Source organism: Dama dama, chromosome 18, assembly GCF_033118175.1.
Source record: "Dama dama isolate Ldn47 chromosome 18, ASM3311817v1, whole genome shotgun sequence".
In the NCBI taxonomy this organism is placed as follows: Eukaryota; Metazoa; Chordata; class Mammalia; order Artiodactyla; family Cervidae; genus Dama; species Dama dama.
In genome coordinates, this window is record NC_083698.1 from 41343223 (window position 1) to 41364434 (window position 21212).

Here is a 21212-nt window from a genome sequence, read left to right on the forward strand (position 1 = left end):
CAAAAGTAAGATTTGTTTACATACTACATTTTATATTTTAGTTTTTAATCTCATATGAAACAGGATAAATTTATTTTATAATTAATTCCAAGCAACTTTGATGGTACATGTTTTATTCTTAGCAAGTATCATTTAAAAACTTGAGGAAATAATAGCATAAAGTTTGATAAACTTTGCCTTAAGGAAATTCTGGAATGATGGCAAATAACTGTTTTTCATTCTTGCCAGCATTAAACACAATTATAGTTTAAAAATTATTTTGTAAACAAATTACCAATCTCTGTGGCTTCTGTTGGACTTTCTGATAGTTGATCTTTCTTGTTACTAAAAGTAGGTGGACATTCTGTACAGGTCTCTGTATGAATACCTCGTGCTGGATGATCTAAAATGCAAACCAAAGCCATTATTAATCAGTCATTTGTCGTATAATATGTAAAAAATTCCTCTAATTGCTTTTAATGTGGGCAAATAGTTAAAAGAGCAGTTTTCTCTTGAGCATCATAGTTTTAGAGGCCCAGGCAAATGCAAGGGTAATGAACACAGGAAATCATGTTAGGTGTGCTCACAGGCACCTAGAAATCTGCTATGTGAGACTTCTTATACTCTTATTTTAACTTCAACTGAAACGCTTTTCTGTGGAAATCAATAGCAAATAAGTTCATAGTTTATTAATGGAGTTAATATTTGCACCTAAAAAAGTAGTAATTCTTTTAAGGTTTAGTATTGCTTAAATTAGTATTGCCTAAATTGTAGATAGTTTACTTATTTAACTGCCAGTGCTTAAAACTAGTAACAAAAGAAATCAACTACTATGATTCAGTCATTCTTTCACCACTCACCACCTTCATCACATCCCCTATACCCCTGTAATGAACTTCTCTGGAAACTTGGGATACAAGTCAAATGATAGACTGTCCTTGTCATCAGGTACTCATAGTCTAGAAAGAGGCTGACAAACGTTTTCTATATATGGCTAGACAATAAATATTTTAGGCTTTGTAAGCCACATATGGTCTCTGTCTCATATTCTTCTTGATTTTTGTTTTTATTTTCTAAAATTAATTTTGCTTTAAAAATAATAAAATTTATTTTATTTTTTAATTTTACTGGAGTATAGTTGATTTACAATGTTGCATTTCTTTGTTTTTATGTTTAAACAACTCTTTGAAATGTAAAAACCATTTATTCAGCTCAAGGGCAGAATAAGAAAACAACCCAAGAGCAGAATTAGGCCTATGGGATACAGTTTGCCAATCCTTGGTCTCGTAGGAGAAACAGACAAGAACATTAATTATTATAGCAGTGTGGTAAGTATAGGGACAGAGAAGAAAGGCATGTAGATGAAACTAGTGGTGGTGATATATTCATGGTTGCCTTCTATGAGGAAATGATGATTTATATTAAAAGCCTCAATTTTCTGAATGAAGTAAAAGGTTTACTACTGAGTAAGAGTTAGTGGGATTCATGATTTTAGAAAAAAAGTAAATGCTGAGGGCTCAACTGTGGATCAATCCCAGAATTGTATGCTCAATCTATAAAACTGAACAATGTTCCCCAGCAGTATTGAGTAATCTTGAGGGATAAAGTAAGATGGCATGGGAATCAGGGACAAGAAAGTTAAGGATAACTACGTGTGTGATTAAAGTGATGGATGAGGGTATCTAGCCTGAATAGAGGAGAAAGAGAAACCAGAAAGGAGTTAACAAAGAAAATAAAAGACCCAGGGATCTAGCAGTAGTAATATAATAAAGATAATAATAACAGCACTGCTACCATTTCAATGCCTACCATGTGCTGGCCACTGTGTACCTTCATAACAATCATAACCTACTCTAGAGTAGGTTACTATCATTATCCACATTTCACAGAGAAGAAAATTGAGGCCTAGAAAGATTAGGTCACTTCCCAAAGCCACGTCATAAGTAAAATGGCAAAAATAAGATTCCAATCTCGGTAGGCTTGACGCTAAAACTTCTGCTCTTTTTCCTTATATGTTGCCTCAGAAAAGTAAACAGAGAATAATAAAGAGTTTATGTGATGGAATGAGCTCCATTAGGTACAGATTCAGGGTGACAGCAGCTGAGGCAGAAGAGAGGTTAGGGCAGAGATGATAGATAAACTGAGGGAACCGTACAGGCCAGGATGTTTGGTGAGCCGCTCACATGGTTACTCCTTAAAGGAATGAACAATAACTGGACCTATTTTACTATGATAGTAAAAGTAATGCAATAGAAAAATTTTCTAACTTGGTATTATAACACTGGGTTGAGCTAACATAAGCTTACAGACCTTCACAAATGGGAAAGTCCTAAAAAGAAAATTTCCAAAACAACCCAATTCAATCATCTAGGTTAATTTTGGGCATTTATTCAAATCACTGTCACATCTAGATTCTAGGTGTTTTTATAAACAACAGAAATAAAATATAAGAAGATATTCTAAAAATGATTTCCTTCCTATCAGTCATTAATGACTGATAATAAATGCTGTTATGCTCCTGACCCATAATAATACCTGATATAATAATAAATTTAAAAGAATTACACTACATAATTCAGGTTTCAGAGAAGTCATCTTACATATGTTTTCACATGGAGAAATAACCAAATAATAACACCAAAAACAAACAAATAACCAAATGTGTACACCATGAGACATGCTATTTTATGTAACTTAATCTATATAATCTATAGCAGAAAAGAACACAATCCAACTTACCACATCTTTCACTTCCAGAGGTTATCAAGCCCTATAAGGAAGACATTCAAAAACTATTATAGTATATCCCTTTCATGCACAAAGTATAGAAAATGTGGTGTTATATGAGTATATATACCAATAAATCAAGATCTATCAAGATTCTCGGTGTCAAAGGAAAAGAAAACAATGGTATTTTCAATTAAGAGTTAAAAATTTTAATATGGTGTTTTTATATTGGGAATAAAAAGACAGGGAAATTCATTTTTCCTTCTGGATGAAAACCAAACTTACAGCATTTACTGATGAGATAATATGCATACAAGTGCATTTTGCCAAGCCTCTACTGTATTCATCAAATTATATTACTGACTGTAAGACATATCTTTATTAGTATGTTACCAATACTTTATGTACCAGTTAAAGTATGTCACAATGTTTTTTTTAACCAATTTTAAGATAAACTCCAATTTCGGAGATATTCAAATATGAGGAAAATACACAAAATATTAATGTTGATAAAAATAGCATTCCCATTGCTAAAATATTGAGCTACCAAAACATTTCCTGAATGTGAAAGGAAACCTCACATAACCAGAAGAAACAAAGGGAGAGACTATATACCTGATTTTATAATAGAAAGAACAAACTCTAGGATGTACTATGACCCTGAAAATCATTAACTCCTGTTCCATTCATATCTCCAAAATGGTTTGAAACAAGGCATAAGTTACAAATTTCAAAAGCATCTTGGAAAATAATACTCTGAAGTGATGGTCATGATGTTCTTTAAAAAAATTTTTGATCTGACATTTTATATAGGCTTTTTATCTGAAATCATAGCATAAGATACAATTATCAAAAATTATATTTAATAGTGTTAAGGTAACAGCTTTTATAATAAACTGTTAAGATCAATTAATAAAAGAACAAAAATACTGAGCTATAGCTGTTCTAATCCCCAAAAGACTCACTTCAGGTTTTTTCTGTTCAGACTGTTCCTCATTTTGAAGTTCATTCCACTCAGCTCTTACAGATGTATCTGAGAAAAATTAAATCTTACAATTAAAATTAACATCTTTAATTCTTTAAATTTCTTGCATTCAGGTAATATTTAAAAACAGATATTACAGATATTTAGAAACTATCACTTCCATTAAGTTTTTTCTCAGTTTTTATTAACTGAAGAATATTCCTTCAATTTTTTCTTTTTAAAATTTAAAAATTCCATTATCAGAGCTTATATAAGCACATTGTAATCTACAGGTATGACAGATTTATTTATTTAGCATTAATGAAGTTTACAGCTTCACTATTTTTTTTTAATTCTTAAAATCAGTTAAAATTAATAAAATACTGGTAAAATGCAACAGATAAGACAGGTAATAAGCACCTCCACTGAGCACAAGACATTGTAAATATAGTAAAGTTGTTTCTGTATTCCATTTCAGGATGAGGAGGAGAAATATGTATGTGATCACTTCTCCCACTTTTCATTGATATTCTTGTGGACTTAAGTATCACTCAACATCATCTGAGTGACGCTGCCAACAACAGAATTTAAATGTATGTCTATGGTGTAAGTGCTATTTTTAACAAATGTAAGTGCTATTTTTAACAAATGAAAATAAATTATATATTGTTATAATTACATTTAACTGAATTATAGTATTTTATATAAATGCAGCCATTTTATTAGCAGTCTTAGCAAATAAAAACACCATTTTAAGGTGTTTTTCATACAGAATATTAAAAACATTTATCACTGTAAATTCAAACCTGTTTTTGAATTTAATTATGCAGCTCAAGAGCAACAGATTGTTTTTCAAAGCTTATTATTAGAGTATAAAATACGTAAAATCAGAAAGATACACTCACTATGTTCATTTGCTAGTACAAATGATTCAGGAGTTCTTTCAGGTAGGGGAGGAGGCGAATCTTCACTAACATCAACATCTATATTAAATACATAAAATTTAGATAAATTATGAACTTGTTAGAAATGTTAACTCATTTAAAAATGAACTTGTTATCTAAACAAAATGAGAGCTTTTTTGACATTCTTAAAGATCACTGTCACAAGTATCTAAGAGAACTGGTCTTTAAAAGTGCAAAAAATAAACAAGATATCCTTATCACTAGACTCATTATCAAAAAGAATTAGGAAGCATATTGAGCAAAAAAACCTCTATCATTGTTGCACAGAAGAAATGTCAGTGATTCTCCTGACACCCTTTAGGCATCAACCACACTGTCCTCTGAGTTTTCAAACTCCAACAGAGAAGCCAGCAGGCAAGTGCCACTGGGCTTGCTGATGACCCTTTGAGTCCACAGAGGGAAGCTTTGTCATTTGAAGTCAGTGTTTCCCAAACTATAATCAACAGCATAACTCCACTTATGAGCTTTGGCATACTGTGGACCATATAAATATATATTTAAGTCCCACTCATTTTCAACTTAATGATGTACTTCAGTCATGTTTTAAATAAATATTCATGACTAAAATTGATAGTGCTAGTTATTTTTCTAATACACAAAATATAACCATTACAAATTTTAGGGCAAGAGAGGGGACTTATGTATACCTATGGCTGATCCATGTTGATGTATGGTAGAAACTAACATCATATTGATAAGAAATTATCCTCCAATTAAAAATAATTTTTAAAAAGGGTCCAGTAAAATGATTCACATGAAAGCAAATTTTTTTGGAATGTTCATTTCTTTAATGCCTAATATCTTGTGAACAGTGCCATATGACCATACTTTGAGAATACTGACTGAAGCCATATTATAAAAGATTTTCATCAGCAAAAACAAAATTAGCTCTTGGAAAAGATAATGCATTAAGTAAGTCTCATTAAGTAAGTCTCATCAGTTAGCCTTATGATGCACATGAAGACTATTAGGTCCTTTGACGTTTCACTGGAGGTAGATAAAGAAAATATGAAGATACAATTTTTTTGTATTCCTAACCCTTAAAATTTTAACAACTGTGCTATGATACTTTGCTGTTTTACATTTGACAGGACGTGAATTAAAAAGAGAGTGAAAATCAAGAAAACCCTTTTCAATTTTCAACATGCATGAGGCTAGGTATGATTACTGTGGTCCTTCCTACATTTATTTAACTGAAGCCAAAGAAAATACAGCCCCCTGGATTCTCCTGAGAAGAGTTACAGTCCAGTACTTTATATATATAATATCAGTATTGTAACTCTTTCTTGCATATAAAGTTAAGCAAGTAAAAGAACTATCCACCTTACCCGGCAGTAACGGGTATTAATCCTATTTCCCCTTGCTCCTGTGTTACTAACAGCTCACAGTGAAGAGATGGGTATTGTAAGGAAGGAATGCATCATCTTGGCATTGTGGTGTCATTTCATAATTAAGTGAACAAATCAAGGAAGTAGTCTGGTTCTTTACATCAAGTATCAAGTATCTTTTGAAAACTCTATACCTCTTCTGTTGTAACAGTCTTCATTTTTAAGACTTTATTTTCTAACTATATACTTGGCTTCTCAATTGCATGTTTCTCCCTGGATCTTTGAATTGCCTTTCCTGTGTAATAAAATTCTGTTTCAGATGTTAGCTAACCAGGGATGCACATTTTCATAGGCTTTTGTAAATAATACACTTTATGGGAGCCTAGTGTAGCCATGTTTGAAAATCTTTCAGGAGGCCTGAGTCAGTATTAAAATCAGAATTCATAGCCAGGAATTTGTTTCCAGGTAATAACTTATGCAAAAGGTTGTTTCAGGCATCAAAATTATTCCATAACAAATTTTAAAACAAACAAGCAAACAATAATCTAATCCTGGTGTCAACGGTTCATCTACAAGGTAAAGAATAAATAACATTAAAATTTAGGACTGCTTGAGGGACTTCCCCGGCAGTCCAGTGGTTAAGAATCCACACTTTCACTGCAGGGTATATAAGTTCGAGCCCTGGTCAGGGAACTAAGATCCTAGTACAGTGTGTTCAAAACAAAACAACAAAAAAAACCTGCCTGTAGTTATGTTGCAACACAGAATGTTCTGCAGGAAAATCTTTAATGCCAAAGTCATTTAAGCATAGTTTTGGTCAAACTGCACTGCCTGATACGCTAAAACAAACAAAAAAAACCCAAAAATGACAATTTCTTGTCTATGTATTTTCTTGTGTAGCTATAACACAGCAGTTATTTTTCAAATCCTGAAGTTGAGGGAAAAAATATTAACAATTTTAAATTATGCCAAACTGTTACAATATTTATTATGGCAACCAGTATCTTCTAAAGATCCCTCAAATAAAATGCAGAAGAATCAAGAACTAGCTTGCTGCTGCTGCTGCTGCTATGTCGCTTCAGTGGTGTCCGACTCTGTGCTGCCCCACAGACGGCAGCCCACTAGGCTCTGCCGTCCCGGGGATTCTCCTGGCAAGAACGCTGGAGTGGGTTGCCATTTCCTTCTCTAAGAACTAGCTTAGTTCTTAGTAAATTTAAGAAACTAGCTTAGACTCTCATCTACTCTATCAGATACATCCCAAAATAAAGAAAATGATAAATAATTCCTCTCAACTTTATGTTCTGTTTAAGACAGCAATCATGGTAATTTTTATCAGATTAAAGAGGAGCTTCAAGACCCAATAATACATCGTGCAACTTAGGGCATGTGTTATCTTGAGATGCTTAAAGAGTCATTAATTCAACAGTAGTAGCACTGATGACTAGATATGGAAATATCCCACTTTTTACTGACTGAATTAAACTTCCCATATTCTGTTAAGCAGTTGTAATATTGCTCCTTGGTTAACCTCATTGTTGAAAGGAGCTTTTACTAAGAACAATTTTAAAGAGGTATGTTGTAGTTAAAAGATCATAAAAGATAATGAAATAGATATCTGTTATGTTTTTGTTGTTTAGTTACTAAGTCGTGTCCAACTCTTTGTGGACTGTAGCCTGCTCCTCTGTCCGTGGAATTTTCCAGGCAAGAATACTGGAGTGGGTTGCCATTTCTTTCTCCTGAGGATCTTCCCAACCCAGGGATAGAACCCTCATTTCCTGCGCTGGTAGGCGGATTCTTTACCACTGAGCCAACTGGGAATCCCTTACTCTCTGTAACATACATGGGTGAAATTAAATAGCCAATATGTCAGTGTCACTTTAAGTAACTCTACCTTCTCTAAATTATTTCCAACTATTCAATCATAGAAACTTTTGACCCATTTATACTAAGAATTGTAAGATATAAGAAGAGAAAGTTTTCAGTTAACAACAATTGAAATATTTTGGAAACACAAAGTCTGGTAAAGCAATGTGATCAAACTAAGGTAACAATAAAAATAAATTGTTGTTATTGTTCAGTTCATAAGTTCAGTTTGACTCTTTTGTGACCCCATGGACTGTAGCCCACACCAGGCTCCTCTATCCATGGGATTTCCCAGGCAAGAATACTAGAGTGGGTTGCTATTTCCTCCTCCAAGGATCTTCCTGACCCAAGGATTGAACCCATGTCTCCTGAACTGACAGGCTGATTCTTTACCACTGAGCCACCAGGAAAGCCAATGGTAGAGGTTTACTTTAAAAAAAAAATTAGCATAAAAATTGAATTTTGCTGTATGTTCCAGAGTAATGTGTAGAATAAAACATAATGAATTAATATAACAAAACTGCTCAGAACAGTGACTGACTGGCACAGAGTAAAAAATTTTAAGTGTAGATACTATTATTATTACCTTTTTCAGCACCTGAATGTATTGTTCCCGCTATATCATGTCTAGCAATGGACATTGGTAATACTTTCCTTGTAGAAACGCTACTAGTGGCAGCAGAAACAGTGGCACTTGCTGTTGAAATACTGGTTTTATTCTTGGTCACAGCACCATCAGAGTTCCTTTCATCTGAGTCAGAGTCATCAGAGTGAAGAGGATTAGTAAAACTGAGGGGTGCTCTGAATAGAGGGGAGCTGTCATGATGATCTGCAAGATCATGGGTTTCAACTTGTATTGTGGGGCTTGGTGTTGAACTCACAGTTTTCATTGTTTGACAGTGGATATCTGAGGATTTGCCTTCAGATGAATCAGGCATGGGTAGAGTGTTCTCAGGTCCATGAAATGACCACGTTAAATGTCCTTTTCCATCAAGAGGTAAGTGGTCTGGCCTTGGAGGTGTGTCTGAATTCTTCTGTGAGGCTTCCGGTAGAATAATCGAATCTTTATTTGACTGTGTTGCATTGCAGTCCACACAAGAATTCTGGGAAATATCATCAACTTTTAGATCTCTTGAACTCAATTCCTGTGACTTAGAGATTTTATCAACTGTACACGGTGAAGCCGAAGCCGATTTAATTTTAATTGCGTGTCCCCTATTTAAGAGTGTGTTCCCATCAAAACTTTTTGGTCCTTCTTGAAGAGGAACCTTCTTAATCTCAAAACTTAAATTTCGCTCCAACTTTTTATCTATCTGTTCAATAGCTGATTCATTTTTCCCTGTAAGTTCTGTTGATTTATTATAGTTTCTGTTGAGGTCTGTTGAAGGTTGTTCTGATGAAACCATGTGCAACACTGGCTTTGGATGATATCTGTCATTGTCCTGCCACACAGTAGTGACTGTTGGAAAAGCTGAAGGGGGCGAAGGTGTCAAGATGGGGGGCACTGGGTGAGGTTCTGGAGGCTGCAGTATTTCTTCCTTAGCATCCCCTTCTACAAGGCAACTGGGAAACATGAAAAAAAAAAAAGGTATTATAAGAATGTTTATCCTTTTAAAGAATAAGTTGATAGGTAAGTTATGTAGCTAAGCCTCTTATGTTAAAAGTCAGTAAATAAAGTCTGTGGTTATGAATAAAAAATTAAAATTTGCCTAACTAAGAAAATTAAATGTTTAACAAGGTAGTAATACATGAACATTGTTTCAAGAAGTTAGATAATATTAAAAATTTTAATAAAAAACCAGCAGTCCCCTCCCAGCCCTCCAGTTACCCTGAAACATCAAGTTTCAACTTTCTTATTTTTTCAACTTAAAAAAAAAATTTATTTAGTTGAAGGATAACCACTTTACAATATTGTGTTGGTTTCTGCCATGCATCAACCTGAATCACCCACAAGTAGACATATGCCCCCTCCCTCTTGAGTTTCCCTCCCACCTCTCACTCCATGCCACCCCTGGAGGTTGTCACAGAGCCCCAGCTTGAGTTCCAAGTCACCCGGCAAATTCCCACTGGCCATCTACTTTACATACGGTAGTGTGTTACATGCTATTCTCTCCATTTCTCCCTCCCTGAAGTTTCAACTTTTTAAAAACTGCTGCTTCTAAGATTTACATCCATATTTCAAAATATTACAAAATGCACAAACTTATTCTGGATCTTTCTATTTCACACATACATTACTGTCTTCCAGCTATGTAAATGTCTTCTCCATCTTCCTAAGGCTACTAATGTTTGGTTAGTTCAGTCTTATGACTAAAGTTATCATTCATAGCAATGATAGCATCATTCCCTATTTTTTCTTACATAACTCTTGTTTTTCCCTAATAATTGCCTTGGGTTTCCTATATATTATCTGTAATTCAGTCCTTCAAATTTTCCTGCAGATTTGAACACCCTCTCAGCTGGTCAAACACACCACATAACCATCAATACCACAGAGACGTCCCTCTTAGAAACCTTGAGCTTCCCACTCCAGTTTGGACCACTGGCCCCTGAGGCCACCGCAGAGCAGACGATCCCATTTCCCAGACCACATCTTCCCTTTTCTAGGTATACACGCTTGATTTAATGGGTTATACCCTCCAATTGCTTCTTAAAAACTATAAATAGGAAACAAATTTCCTGAGGCCTATATAATTATTATATTTTCAAGGTTACTGACTTTTGGAAAAGGTATAAATTCTAGACTAGATATAACTTTCCTTCAGAATTTTATATCAGAATTATGATTCCTGTTCCTTTGAATGTGAGCTATTTATTCTCCCTCTTGTAGCTTTCAAGGTTCTCCTTTTTTAAAAAAAAAAAAAAAAAGAAAAACCTTTGATGTTCTATAATCTCATGCATGCTTAATTGTTCAGTTGTGTCTGACTGTGCAATCCCATGGATTGCAGCCCCCCAGGCTCCTGTGTCCATGGGGATTCCCCAGGCAAGAATACTGGAGTCTGTTGCCATGCCCTCCTCCAGGGGATCTTCCCAACCCAGGGATCAAACCCAGGTCTCCTGCATTGCAGGCGGATTCTTTACCATTTGGGCCACCAGGTAAGCCCACAATCTCAGGGTGTTAACTTTTTAAAATCCACTGCATTACAGTTTTTAATCCACTGTATTGAGAACTTTCTATACAAACATTTATGTTAATACTAGGGACTTACTTCTTTGCTAATTTATTCTCTTCCAGTCTCCTTCCAGACTATGGCTAGCTTTAGTTTTCATTATTGTTACTACTATTACTATGTGACATACTTCCTAGTTTGATTCTCTAATATCTTTTCTCCACATTTTCTTCTTTTGTTCATATTCTTGGGACATTTCCTTATCTTTGAGCCTTCCTTAATTAAAATTAAATTGTGATTTTAAAAACTTATGCTATTATTTTTAATTTCCAAGAGTATCTTCTTTATTACGATCTGGCTCTCTGGTTCTTATTTCATCGTTGTAGCATTAAGTACTGAGAAAATAGGCCCCTCCCCCCATTGTGTGCGGTCTGTTTCATCCACGTCTCCCTTTTCCCTGCTTATTTGGATATGTCTTTCATGTTAGAATCTTTTATCAAATGTCTGATAACTCCTGGCTCTGTTCATTTTAAATCTACAATTTAAATATTTATAAACCAGAATCATATGACTGACTAAATCGAACACAACAAATGAGCCACCTTCTCCAATATAACCTACACAACAGATTAACCTGCTTACTGCAGCCTACTAAAAAACAAAGTGTACTGTTTTTTATCAGTCTTATGCTATTTGGATTTTATTTTCAGTTAACAGAGTATTCTTTGTGGAACACAATGAAATTCTGCCAATTTACTCTACTGCATGAATAAGAAAGAAGATGACCTAAGTGTGTTACACAAAATCACACACACATAAAAATTTGAGTGTATATCCCCAAATAAAACCATGACATAAGCTGAATGAACATTTTTCTGTTAACACTCATTTACTACTTTTTAAAATTACCTTTTCGTTTGTTGAAGAAAAACAGAACTCAAAGTCTTAAAAAAGGCATGTGAGACGGGTTTAAAGTTGAGAACTCATTGTTTTCTCCTTCAAAATTAGGAAGAGGCTACCACCATTTGTTGTTGGAGGTAGATGACCATATACATCACAAATATCAGTGCATACTTTGAGGACCTCTACCTTGGCTCAATCTCAAAATCCAAATGAAAAAATTTTAGTGTAGCAAAACAATGTTTCTTAATTTCCTTTAAGGTCATTATAGTGTCTTTAGAACTGAGAGTATGGGAGACAAAAAAGTTAGAGAACTTACAAGCTATAGGTTTAAACTGGCTGCCTTCCACAGCAAATATGAAAATGAAAATCAAACAAGAAAGAACTGCTGAGAAGTGCTAGTGGGCAGCTGACACCCTAAGCATTGAAACACTGACACCTAAAACCATCATAGGTTTCCTGATCTTCCTTATAGAAGCATGCAAAGGAATTCTAGAGACTATGATATATAATAACTATTACATCTTTTCTTACTTACTGTAAGCTTTTACTTTTGTAAAGAAGGATCTCATAAAGTACAGTAACTCAATGCCAAGACACAATCATAGTTGCCTCACCCAACTTTAGTCAACTACTATCAAACTTTTAAGGGGAAAAAAATTGGTGAATCCTATACAAAGAAGTTCTACTTTGCGGAAGGTCAAGCTGTTTGGGCAGATCTATGCTCAGGATAAGACACAGTAAAGTCATCCCAACAGCATTATTACAAATCTTCCACTGTGCCTCCTTTTAACTCAGTAACTCAATCTTAACTCCACATTTTAAAGAGAAAACCAACATTTGGTGAAAACCAAGTATGTGCCATATCCTGTATGTAGCATTTTCATATACATCAGTTGATTTATTCCTCAGGAAAATACTTAAAAAGAAACCAATGAACCAATCAAACAAACAGAAAACAAAAATCAAATAAATTAAGTGACTTACAACTTCAAAGCTCGTAAGCAGCTGAAAAAGATTTCAAACAAAATCATTTTGACTACCTATATTCTTTCCACACTACCATCCACCTGACCTAGCACTAACCTGAAAGAAACGGGGGAGAAAAAGGGTAACAGGAATATATATATTTTTATCTATTATAAATGAGCACTTGGTATGAAAGTAAGATAATCTAGAGATAAATTAACTCATCTTTGTAATAATATTATTTAACCTCTTCATATAACTTCAACATGCAAATAATTTGACAGTCTTATTACTTGTTATTAGAAAACTGAAATAAATCTTTATAATAGCTAAATTTTTAGTTGTACCATATCAAAAGATGAGCTATAATCAATTCATGATTATGCTCACTGTTCTGGTATACTACTGAAAATTTATCTAAACTGAAAAGTATTTTTTATAGTATACCATTAAAAGATCAGCTGCCATACATATGCTACATTCTAAACAAAAGAATGATAAGAGAAGTTATTAAAAAAAAAAAAAACTTAGTAATATTCAGATTTTTGTTGTTGTTTTAGTAACATTAAGTAAAAGATAAGTATCATTTCAAACAAAATGTGACATACAATACCTGCGGGTCCTTGGTGGTTTTGGAGGGGGAGAATCTTGTTTGTCATGATCTATGGAGCTGATCATATTTTCAGTGTTAACTTCATTCTGCCAAGAGGAAAAAAAGCTTCATTAAGGTTAAGGGAAAAATAATTTTCCTTCCTCATGTTTCAGATAAACTTTTTAATTGGGCTTTTGAATTTTTAAAACAATGTTAATTTTGCTGAATAGTCAAATAGGTATTATATCTTCTATATTTAAGAATGAAAAGCCAAATTCAATGAGAAAAACTAATATATAAAAAAAGTCCATCTCCAGTTACTAAAAAAGTCAATCGTATACAGCAGCATTTCAACATACTTCAAACACTCCTGCAAAGAAACAGATGTTTCAAGAAAATGAAGATCAAAGATCTTTTTTTTAAGGCATCACTACCACTAGATTTGTAACATGCAGATGTCGGGGGAGGGGGATCCACAAAGTAAGTCTTATGTCCTTCAACTCTCCTAAACTTCTTGGAGACACCTATTGCTGCCTACTATTTTTAAATAGGTCCTGAAACGAACTTTAATCATTCATTGCTCCATCATCCCTCTGTCAACATAGAACGTCTACTCCATTAGGGTACACAACCCCTATATCACTGCCTAACCAAATGGACCCAAAAAAGGCAGGCAGAGCCTCGAGGGATACACTCAGTTCTTGCTGGTGACATGGACCCGTGAAGTCACTAAAAGGGATGATCCAGAGTTAGTACAGCTTTAGGTTGTATTTAGTTATGATTGTGAATAGAGATGTGAAATTATTATATAAAACATTGTCTTGAATTAGTTTAGCTTCAGAAAGTACCTCATTTTTATATAGCTAGGCTGTGTTAAATCTGGGCCAGAAGACAAGAATGATTTTCACCTTTGCCTACATCTTAGATAATTTTAGAAAACAAACAAACAAACATCTTTCTAGATACTATAATCAATTAAAAAGTTAGTCACTCAGTCGTGTCTGTCTCTTTGTGACCCTATGAACTTTGTCAACTAAAAACTCTGAAACTGTAGTTTGCTTTTTTTTTTTAAATCAAACGAACCTCTTCCATGTCCGTCATGACATCTTCCTTATATAACAGTTTCTTGCCAGTGTCCTTTTTTACTAAGTACTCCCAACAAAAGGAATCAGAGACTCTTAACTCTACAGCAAATTTTAGTGTACCCGTCTCCTAATATCAGATGCATCTGAAGTGTCTTACACATCTTACTGTGTATCTTGTTTTAGTCAAAACAAGAGTTACATTATGAGATGAAAGTTTTCATCCTTCATTAGCCACCTCTCAAATTGGAGGCTTCTGTTGTAGGGATATCTGCTCTAGATAGGGTGACCATACAATTTATTGTCCAAATTAGGACTTGTACACCTAGACAACGAGTATAAACTGGTTTTGCTTCAAGTAAATCAGGACTCTTCATTACCACACTTTTAGATCCTCGACTATCACCAGAATTTAGACTCTGCATCATAAAGATTCCTCTAACATGGTAGTAATCATTTGCTTATTATTCCTATTAATTAAACCATCATACACCCAAAATAGCACTTATTAATATATTTATACTAAAATCTATATAAATATTCTCACTAGGTTAAATAACTGTTTCTAACTTACAAAAACACAGCAATTTGTAATAATTAAAACATAAATAGCCTCATGTCGTGTCAAGTCAGGTTTTGCTACCAAATACCAAACACATACGCACATACACAAACACACCAACAGTACGTTTTCAGCGCATTTTCAATTTTAGAACAGCAAGCATTGAAAAGGATACAAAAATGTAAAGGACATGGCCTCTAACTTTAAGAATTATATAACCATCCAACAAAAAAGTGAAAGGGTAGTAAATCATAAAGTGGTAAAACCTGTACACTGAAGCTATGAGATCAGAGAAAGGACATGTTATAGATGAGAATATAAAGGATATAGTGGGGAAAATATTAAGAAGTTGAAAATATGAATGTACCATGCAGAATGGCATTAAGGGGTGGATAAGACATTGACAAGGAGAACAGAGGAGCGAGGTATAGAACAGGTGGGACTGGAACAAGAAGAGAAAGTAAGGATATTTGCAGGCAAATGACTATATGTGACAAAGCAAAGAAGGTGTCATTAAAGACTCTTTATTCTGGGTGAAAGAGTGCCATTAACAAAAAGGGACAAAAGAGGAAAAGACCTTCTGGGGGAGGTCAGATTTTGAGCATGTTGAATTTCCAGTGATTAAAGGAATCAATGTGGCAAGGCAGAAATGCAACTCAAGAGAGCCACTGCCCACACTGCAAGAACAAAACCTCCTACTCACTGGACTTAAGAAGGGAACAATGTTCTTGGATTCCTAGTTTTTACCTACAATAATATTTGCTGTACTCTTATATCTTCTGATCTTGTTATATATACACCTTTTGTCCCCACATTTGTCCTAATGTATACTGCTCTCTTTGGCTGCTTTTATTACCAGTTAAAACAATCACCAACTTTTGAAGTTGAAACGTATTTTAGAAATTAAAGAATCTACCAGAGATTAGGTTCTAGTATATTGTTTGTTTCAAGCAGAGATTACTAAAATTACTTTAAAACTTCTGACTACCTTCACCCATTTCACTAAAGTTATGTATTAATATTTCCACATAACAGAGCTGTATCAAGGGCCACAAAAAAAACAATTAGAACTTAATAGTCAAATACTAAGGATGACACCACTCTTATGGCAGAAAGCAAAGAACTAAAGAGCCTCTTGATGAAAGTGAAAGAGGAGAGTGAAAAAGTTGGCTTAAAACTCTACATTCAAAAAAAAAAAAAAAAAAATCAAAAAAACCACAAAAAACTCTACATTCAGAAAACTAAGATCATGGCATTCGGTCCCATTGTTTCATGGCAATTTGGGCTCCAAAATCACTGCAGCCATGAAATTAAAAGACGCTTGCTCCTTGGAAGAAAAGCTATGACCAACATAGCATATTAAAAAGCATAGATATTACTTTGCCAACAAAGGTCTGTCTAGTCAAGGCTATGGTTTTTCCAGTAAGTCATGTATTGATGTGAGAGTTGGGTTATAAAGAAAGCTGAGTGCTGAACAACTGATGCTTTTGAACTGTGGTGTTGGAGAAGACTCGAGAGTCCCTTCAACTGCAAGGAGATCCAACCAGTCCATCCTAAAGGAAATCAGCCTTAAATATTCATTGGAAGGACTGATGCTGAAGCTGAAACTCCAATATTTTGGCCACCTGATGCAAAGACCCAACTCACTGGAAAAGACCCTGATGCTGGGAAAGATTGAGGGCCGGAGGAGAAGGGGATGACAGAGGATGAGATGGTTGGATGGCATCACCGACTTGATGGACATGAGTTTGAGTAAACTCTGAGAGCTGGTGATGGACAGGGAGGCCTGGCATGCTGTAGTGCATGGGGTCGCAAAGAGCTGGACATGACTGAGTGACTGAACTGAACTGAACTAAGGATGTATTATCATTTGCAGGACAAAATAAATATTACAACAAGGTGCTTAAAAAAAAAATGAGGAAAAAATTCAGAACTCGATAATATCACTCCCAAAATGTACAACATGAACATAAAAAGGATCATGACACAAATTATTGTTGTTTTTACTCAATAATCCTAAAACCGAAAATTCTGGTGTCAACTAATGGTAGTATCTTTTACATACAAGAAAAAAGGCATGTATGCACACCTTAGAGATAACTTGCTTGCTGAGGTATTTCTATATCCCAAGTCCATGCTACTGAATTTGAAAATAAATTTTCTCTTTAGATCTCCTACTCTTCTTTTTTTTTAAGATCTCCTACTCTTGGAAGTGATTTTAGTTGTAGTTGTAAATATCTCTAACAAATACTCTTTATTAAAGAGTCATATTGTTGACTAGCATTTCAAGCGGAAATCTCTACAAAAATAATTCCAGAACGTAGAGCTTTAAGAGGTTTTGTTTCTAATTCCTCAACTTCCATATTAAGTAGTCAGAGAAATAATAAAGGGAGATTTATGATTATTTCTCAGAGCATAGGTTCAAAAATGTAAGTAATATATTTCAAATCATTTTACTCATCATACAATTCTAAGATAATTTCCCCCAATTTTTTAGATCCCACATATCTCTGACTGGGATTTGTGGCTTTCAACTGTATATAAACATGTTTAAAAAACAAGTCATTTATATTTTAAAGTACCTAGAAAACAAGATTTCTTAAGAGGAAAACATTTAAAAATTATCTAAAATGATAAGATATCTTATCCACTTCTGTCCACTTGTCTTATCCATTCATCCACTGAAAAATACATTCCAGACATTATGGTATACAACCTTTGGCAAAGCCATCAAATACAGCTTTCTTATAACGGATTCTATAGAAAATTGTTTTTCCCTCTTGCGAAATAGGAAAACCCACCTTGTTCAAATGGCAAATTCAGCAGTCACCCTGTCAGCTTTAAGAGAAGTTAAAGATGCAAGCATGTACTATGTGTCTCCTATATAACCAGGCAATGAGATAAGAGACTAGGACTGAAATAACTACTATCTGGTATTGTATGTTATTTAACCTAATCTCATATAATGTATGGTTTTTCTTGTATTCCTTAGGGATTTGTAAACCGTTGAGCTACTAGGCAGAAACTATAACAAAATTATACTTGTAATGTGGAGTTCAGGCTAGTAAAAAGGAAGTTTAATTTTAGGAATAAAATCTAAAGAAAAATCAGGTAATGAGAAAAACAAAGATGAAAATAATGCAATGTTTATCACATATTTTCTGGTGATAACTTAAATACAGTTAAAAGCTTTAAAAAATACAACACTGAACACTGTAATTTTTTTTTCTCTAGCAAAGGCAACAAAAGCAAATTTAAGCAAGTGGGATTATATCAAACTAAAAAGCTTCTGCATAGCAAAGCAAACAATCAGGAAAATGAAAAGGCAACCTACCAAATGGGAAACAATATTTGCAAACCATGTATTGATGAGGGGTTAATACCTAAAAAAATTTAAGAAACTCACATAACACTGTAGCAAAAAAAAAAACAAAAAGCAAACACAAAAAAACCCCCACCACAAACAAGTCAATTAAAAAATGGAAGGAAGATTTGAAAAGATATTTTTTCCAAAGACACGAGGATGGCGAACAGGTATGTGAAAAGGTGCTCAACATCACTAATATTAAGGGAGATGCAAATCAAAACCTCATACCTATCAAAATGGCAATTATCAAAAAGACGAGGAGAAAACAAAAGGGAACCTTTGTGTATTGTTGGTGGGAATGCAAATTGATGCAGCCATTATACAAAACAGCACAGAGGTTCCTCAAAAAATTAAGAATAGAACTACCATATGGTCCAGCAATGCTACTTCTGTATATTTATCTGAAGAAAACGAAACACTAACTTGAAGATACACACATACACACACACAAATGCAATATGGAATATCATTTGGTCTTAAAATAGAATGAAATCTTGCCATTTGCAACAACATGAATGGAACTTGAGGGCATTATACCAAGTGAACTAAGTCAGAGAAAAGACAAATACCATATGATATCATGTGGAATAAGAAAACAAAAAACCAAACTCAAAGATACAGAAAACAGATTGGTGCTTGAAAGAGGTGGTGTCAGTGATAGACCCAGAGTGAGTGAAACAGGGTCAAAATTTGGAAATTTCCAGTTATAAAATAAGTAAGTCATGGGATTTAATATACAGTTTGGTGACTATAATAATACTGTATTTTATATTTGAAGGTTCCTAAGAGTAAATGGGCTTCCCAGGTGGTGCCTGTGGTAAAGTATCTGCCTGCCAGTGCAGGAGACATAAGAGACATGGGTTCAATCCCTGGGACAGAAAGATCCTCTGGAGGAGGGCATGACAAGCCACTCCAGTATTCTTGCCTGGAGAATCCCATGGATAGAGGAGCCTGGCAGGCTACGTCCAAAGGGTCACACAGAGTCAGACATGACTTAGCACATAAGAAAACAAATATTAACAGTTCTAACCACAAGAAAAAAAATTCTGTTAACTATGTATGATGATGGATATTAACTGGACTTATAGTGATAATTTCACAATATATGCAAATGTTGAATCACAATGGTGTACACCTGGAAAGTAATGTTATATGTTAATTATATCTCAACAAAAATTAATGTAAATAATTTCTATACATTAAAAATATTTGTTTCTAGAAATAAGGAAATGGTATAACTCTGAAATATAAAAACTTTAACTTTGAAATTAATATTGCATTTATGGAAAAAAACATATTTTTCAATTAAAATTTCAAGAAAAATGTAGCTTCCTTAGTTTTTGTAAATTTAAAGGAGTCTCAAGTAAAATTATACACAGTAATATACAGATATTCTATTTTATATTATAAAATATTTGGCTATGTTGAGCACAGGCTATAACAGGCTTTAATTAAACTAAAGAGAAAACAGATGTGATAATACATGAGGCATAGTTGCACAATGATTCCTTTGTTGATGAAGGAAATAAGAATGAGGTCACATGCATGAATCTTAAAAATCCGAAACTATCACATGTCTAATAAAGGAAATACACTATCCCCCAAATCCATGGGTCAATATTAGATTACTTAACACACTGAGGCAATAAGCATTTGGTTAACAAATCTCTCATTTATAACACCAAGATATTTCAAACAAATAGTCTCGGAAATTGCCAAAACCACATAAAGGGGGAAAAAAATTAAAACAAAAGTTGTAAGTTTTGCCACTAATATCTTCATTTTACTTAAGTTATTGGGGCTAAATTGGTTTATCAAGTGACAGTTAACTTAGGTTCAATAATAAAGATGTAAAGAAATTTATCCAAAAAAACTCCAAAATATAGCCCAATACCTTCAAGGATAGAATGATTATATAGAGGAAGTAAGAGGAGTACTTTTTAAAAAGGCAGAAAGAGAGTACTGTGAGAAAACACTAAAATGACAAAGAACTAAAGCCCCAAAGGGACATAATCGTGACCCTATAATTCTACTTAATTAAAAAGTACATACAAAGTAATAACAAAGCTGTATATCATGATGACCAAAAACAAAATAAAATTCATGTAGAATCAACTTAGAATTTCTTTTGTTGGATGGAAGGGGAGACAAAAATGCAGTTAATTTGTTAAAAGTAATCTATACTTGAAATGATATTGAATTATATAATTTTTAAGATCTAAATTCATAACTTATTTAGAATATTATTTAACTTTTATTAGAGTCATTAAATATTCATCACAGTAGAGACTGAAATAGGGAGAAGAAAAGGAATTAAATAAAACTAATAAGTAACAGATATTTATTATTAGATAAAACACAAGATGAAAATTAAAAAGCTAACTATCACATCTTGGTAAAAAGTAAATTTTCTAAAATTAAGAGGCAAAGAACACCTACCACTCCATCAGTAATTTTCTGGGTGCCATGAATTTCATATAGTTGTAGTTGTTTTTCAAACAGTTGGGCGATAGCTCTATGAACAAGCTCATATTGTTCCTATTAAGGAGATGAAGTGATAAACAAGGGAAAAGACATTAGAAAATGAAGGCAATTATAAAAATACACTTAATAAAGTGAAACAGAAAAACATACCTTAGTTTGTACTGCAGAATGCCTCTGTGTTCTCATTTCTTGTATTAAGTTAAAAACATTAAATTCTTCTGGTATTTTCTAAAACAAAGAATTTAAACATGAACTCTGGACAACAATTCAGAAAAACAGTAAAACAGTCTTCAACTTTTCATACAGATGTTATATATAGC

At 33.8% G+C, this 21212-nt stretch overlaps 1 protein-coding gene across 1 annotated transcript in view; it reads right to left on the reverse strand.

Annotated features, from left to right (window-relative positions):
- The window catches only part of PTPN12 (protein tyrosine phosphatase non-receptor type 12), an 84858-nt gene that overhangs the window by 1126 nt on the left and 62520 nt on the right, over positions 1-21212 (reverse strand). Inside the window, exons 10-17 of the mRNA XM_061165171.1 lie at positions 21043-21120; positions 20848-20946; positions 13419-13504; positions 8413-9389; positions 4576-4653; positions 3672-3739; positions 2719-2749; positions 275-382 (exon numbers count right to left, since the gene is read on the reverse strand). Coding sequence (XP_061021154.1) covers positions 275-382; positions 2719-2749; positions 3672-3739; positions 4576-4653; positions 8413-9389; positions 13419-13504; positions 20848-20946; positions 21043-21120 — 1525 coding nt within the window. The remainder of the gene's footprint in view (positions 1-274; positions 383-2718; positions 2750-3671; positions 3740-4575; positions 4654-8412; positions 9390-13418; positions 13505-20847; positions 20947-21042; positions 21121-21212) is intronic.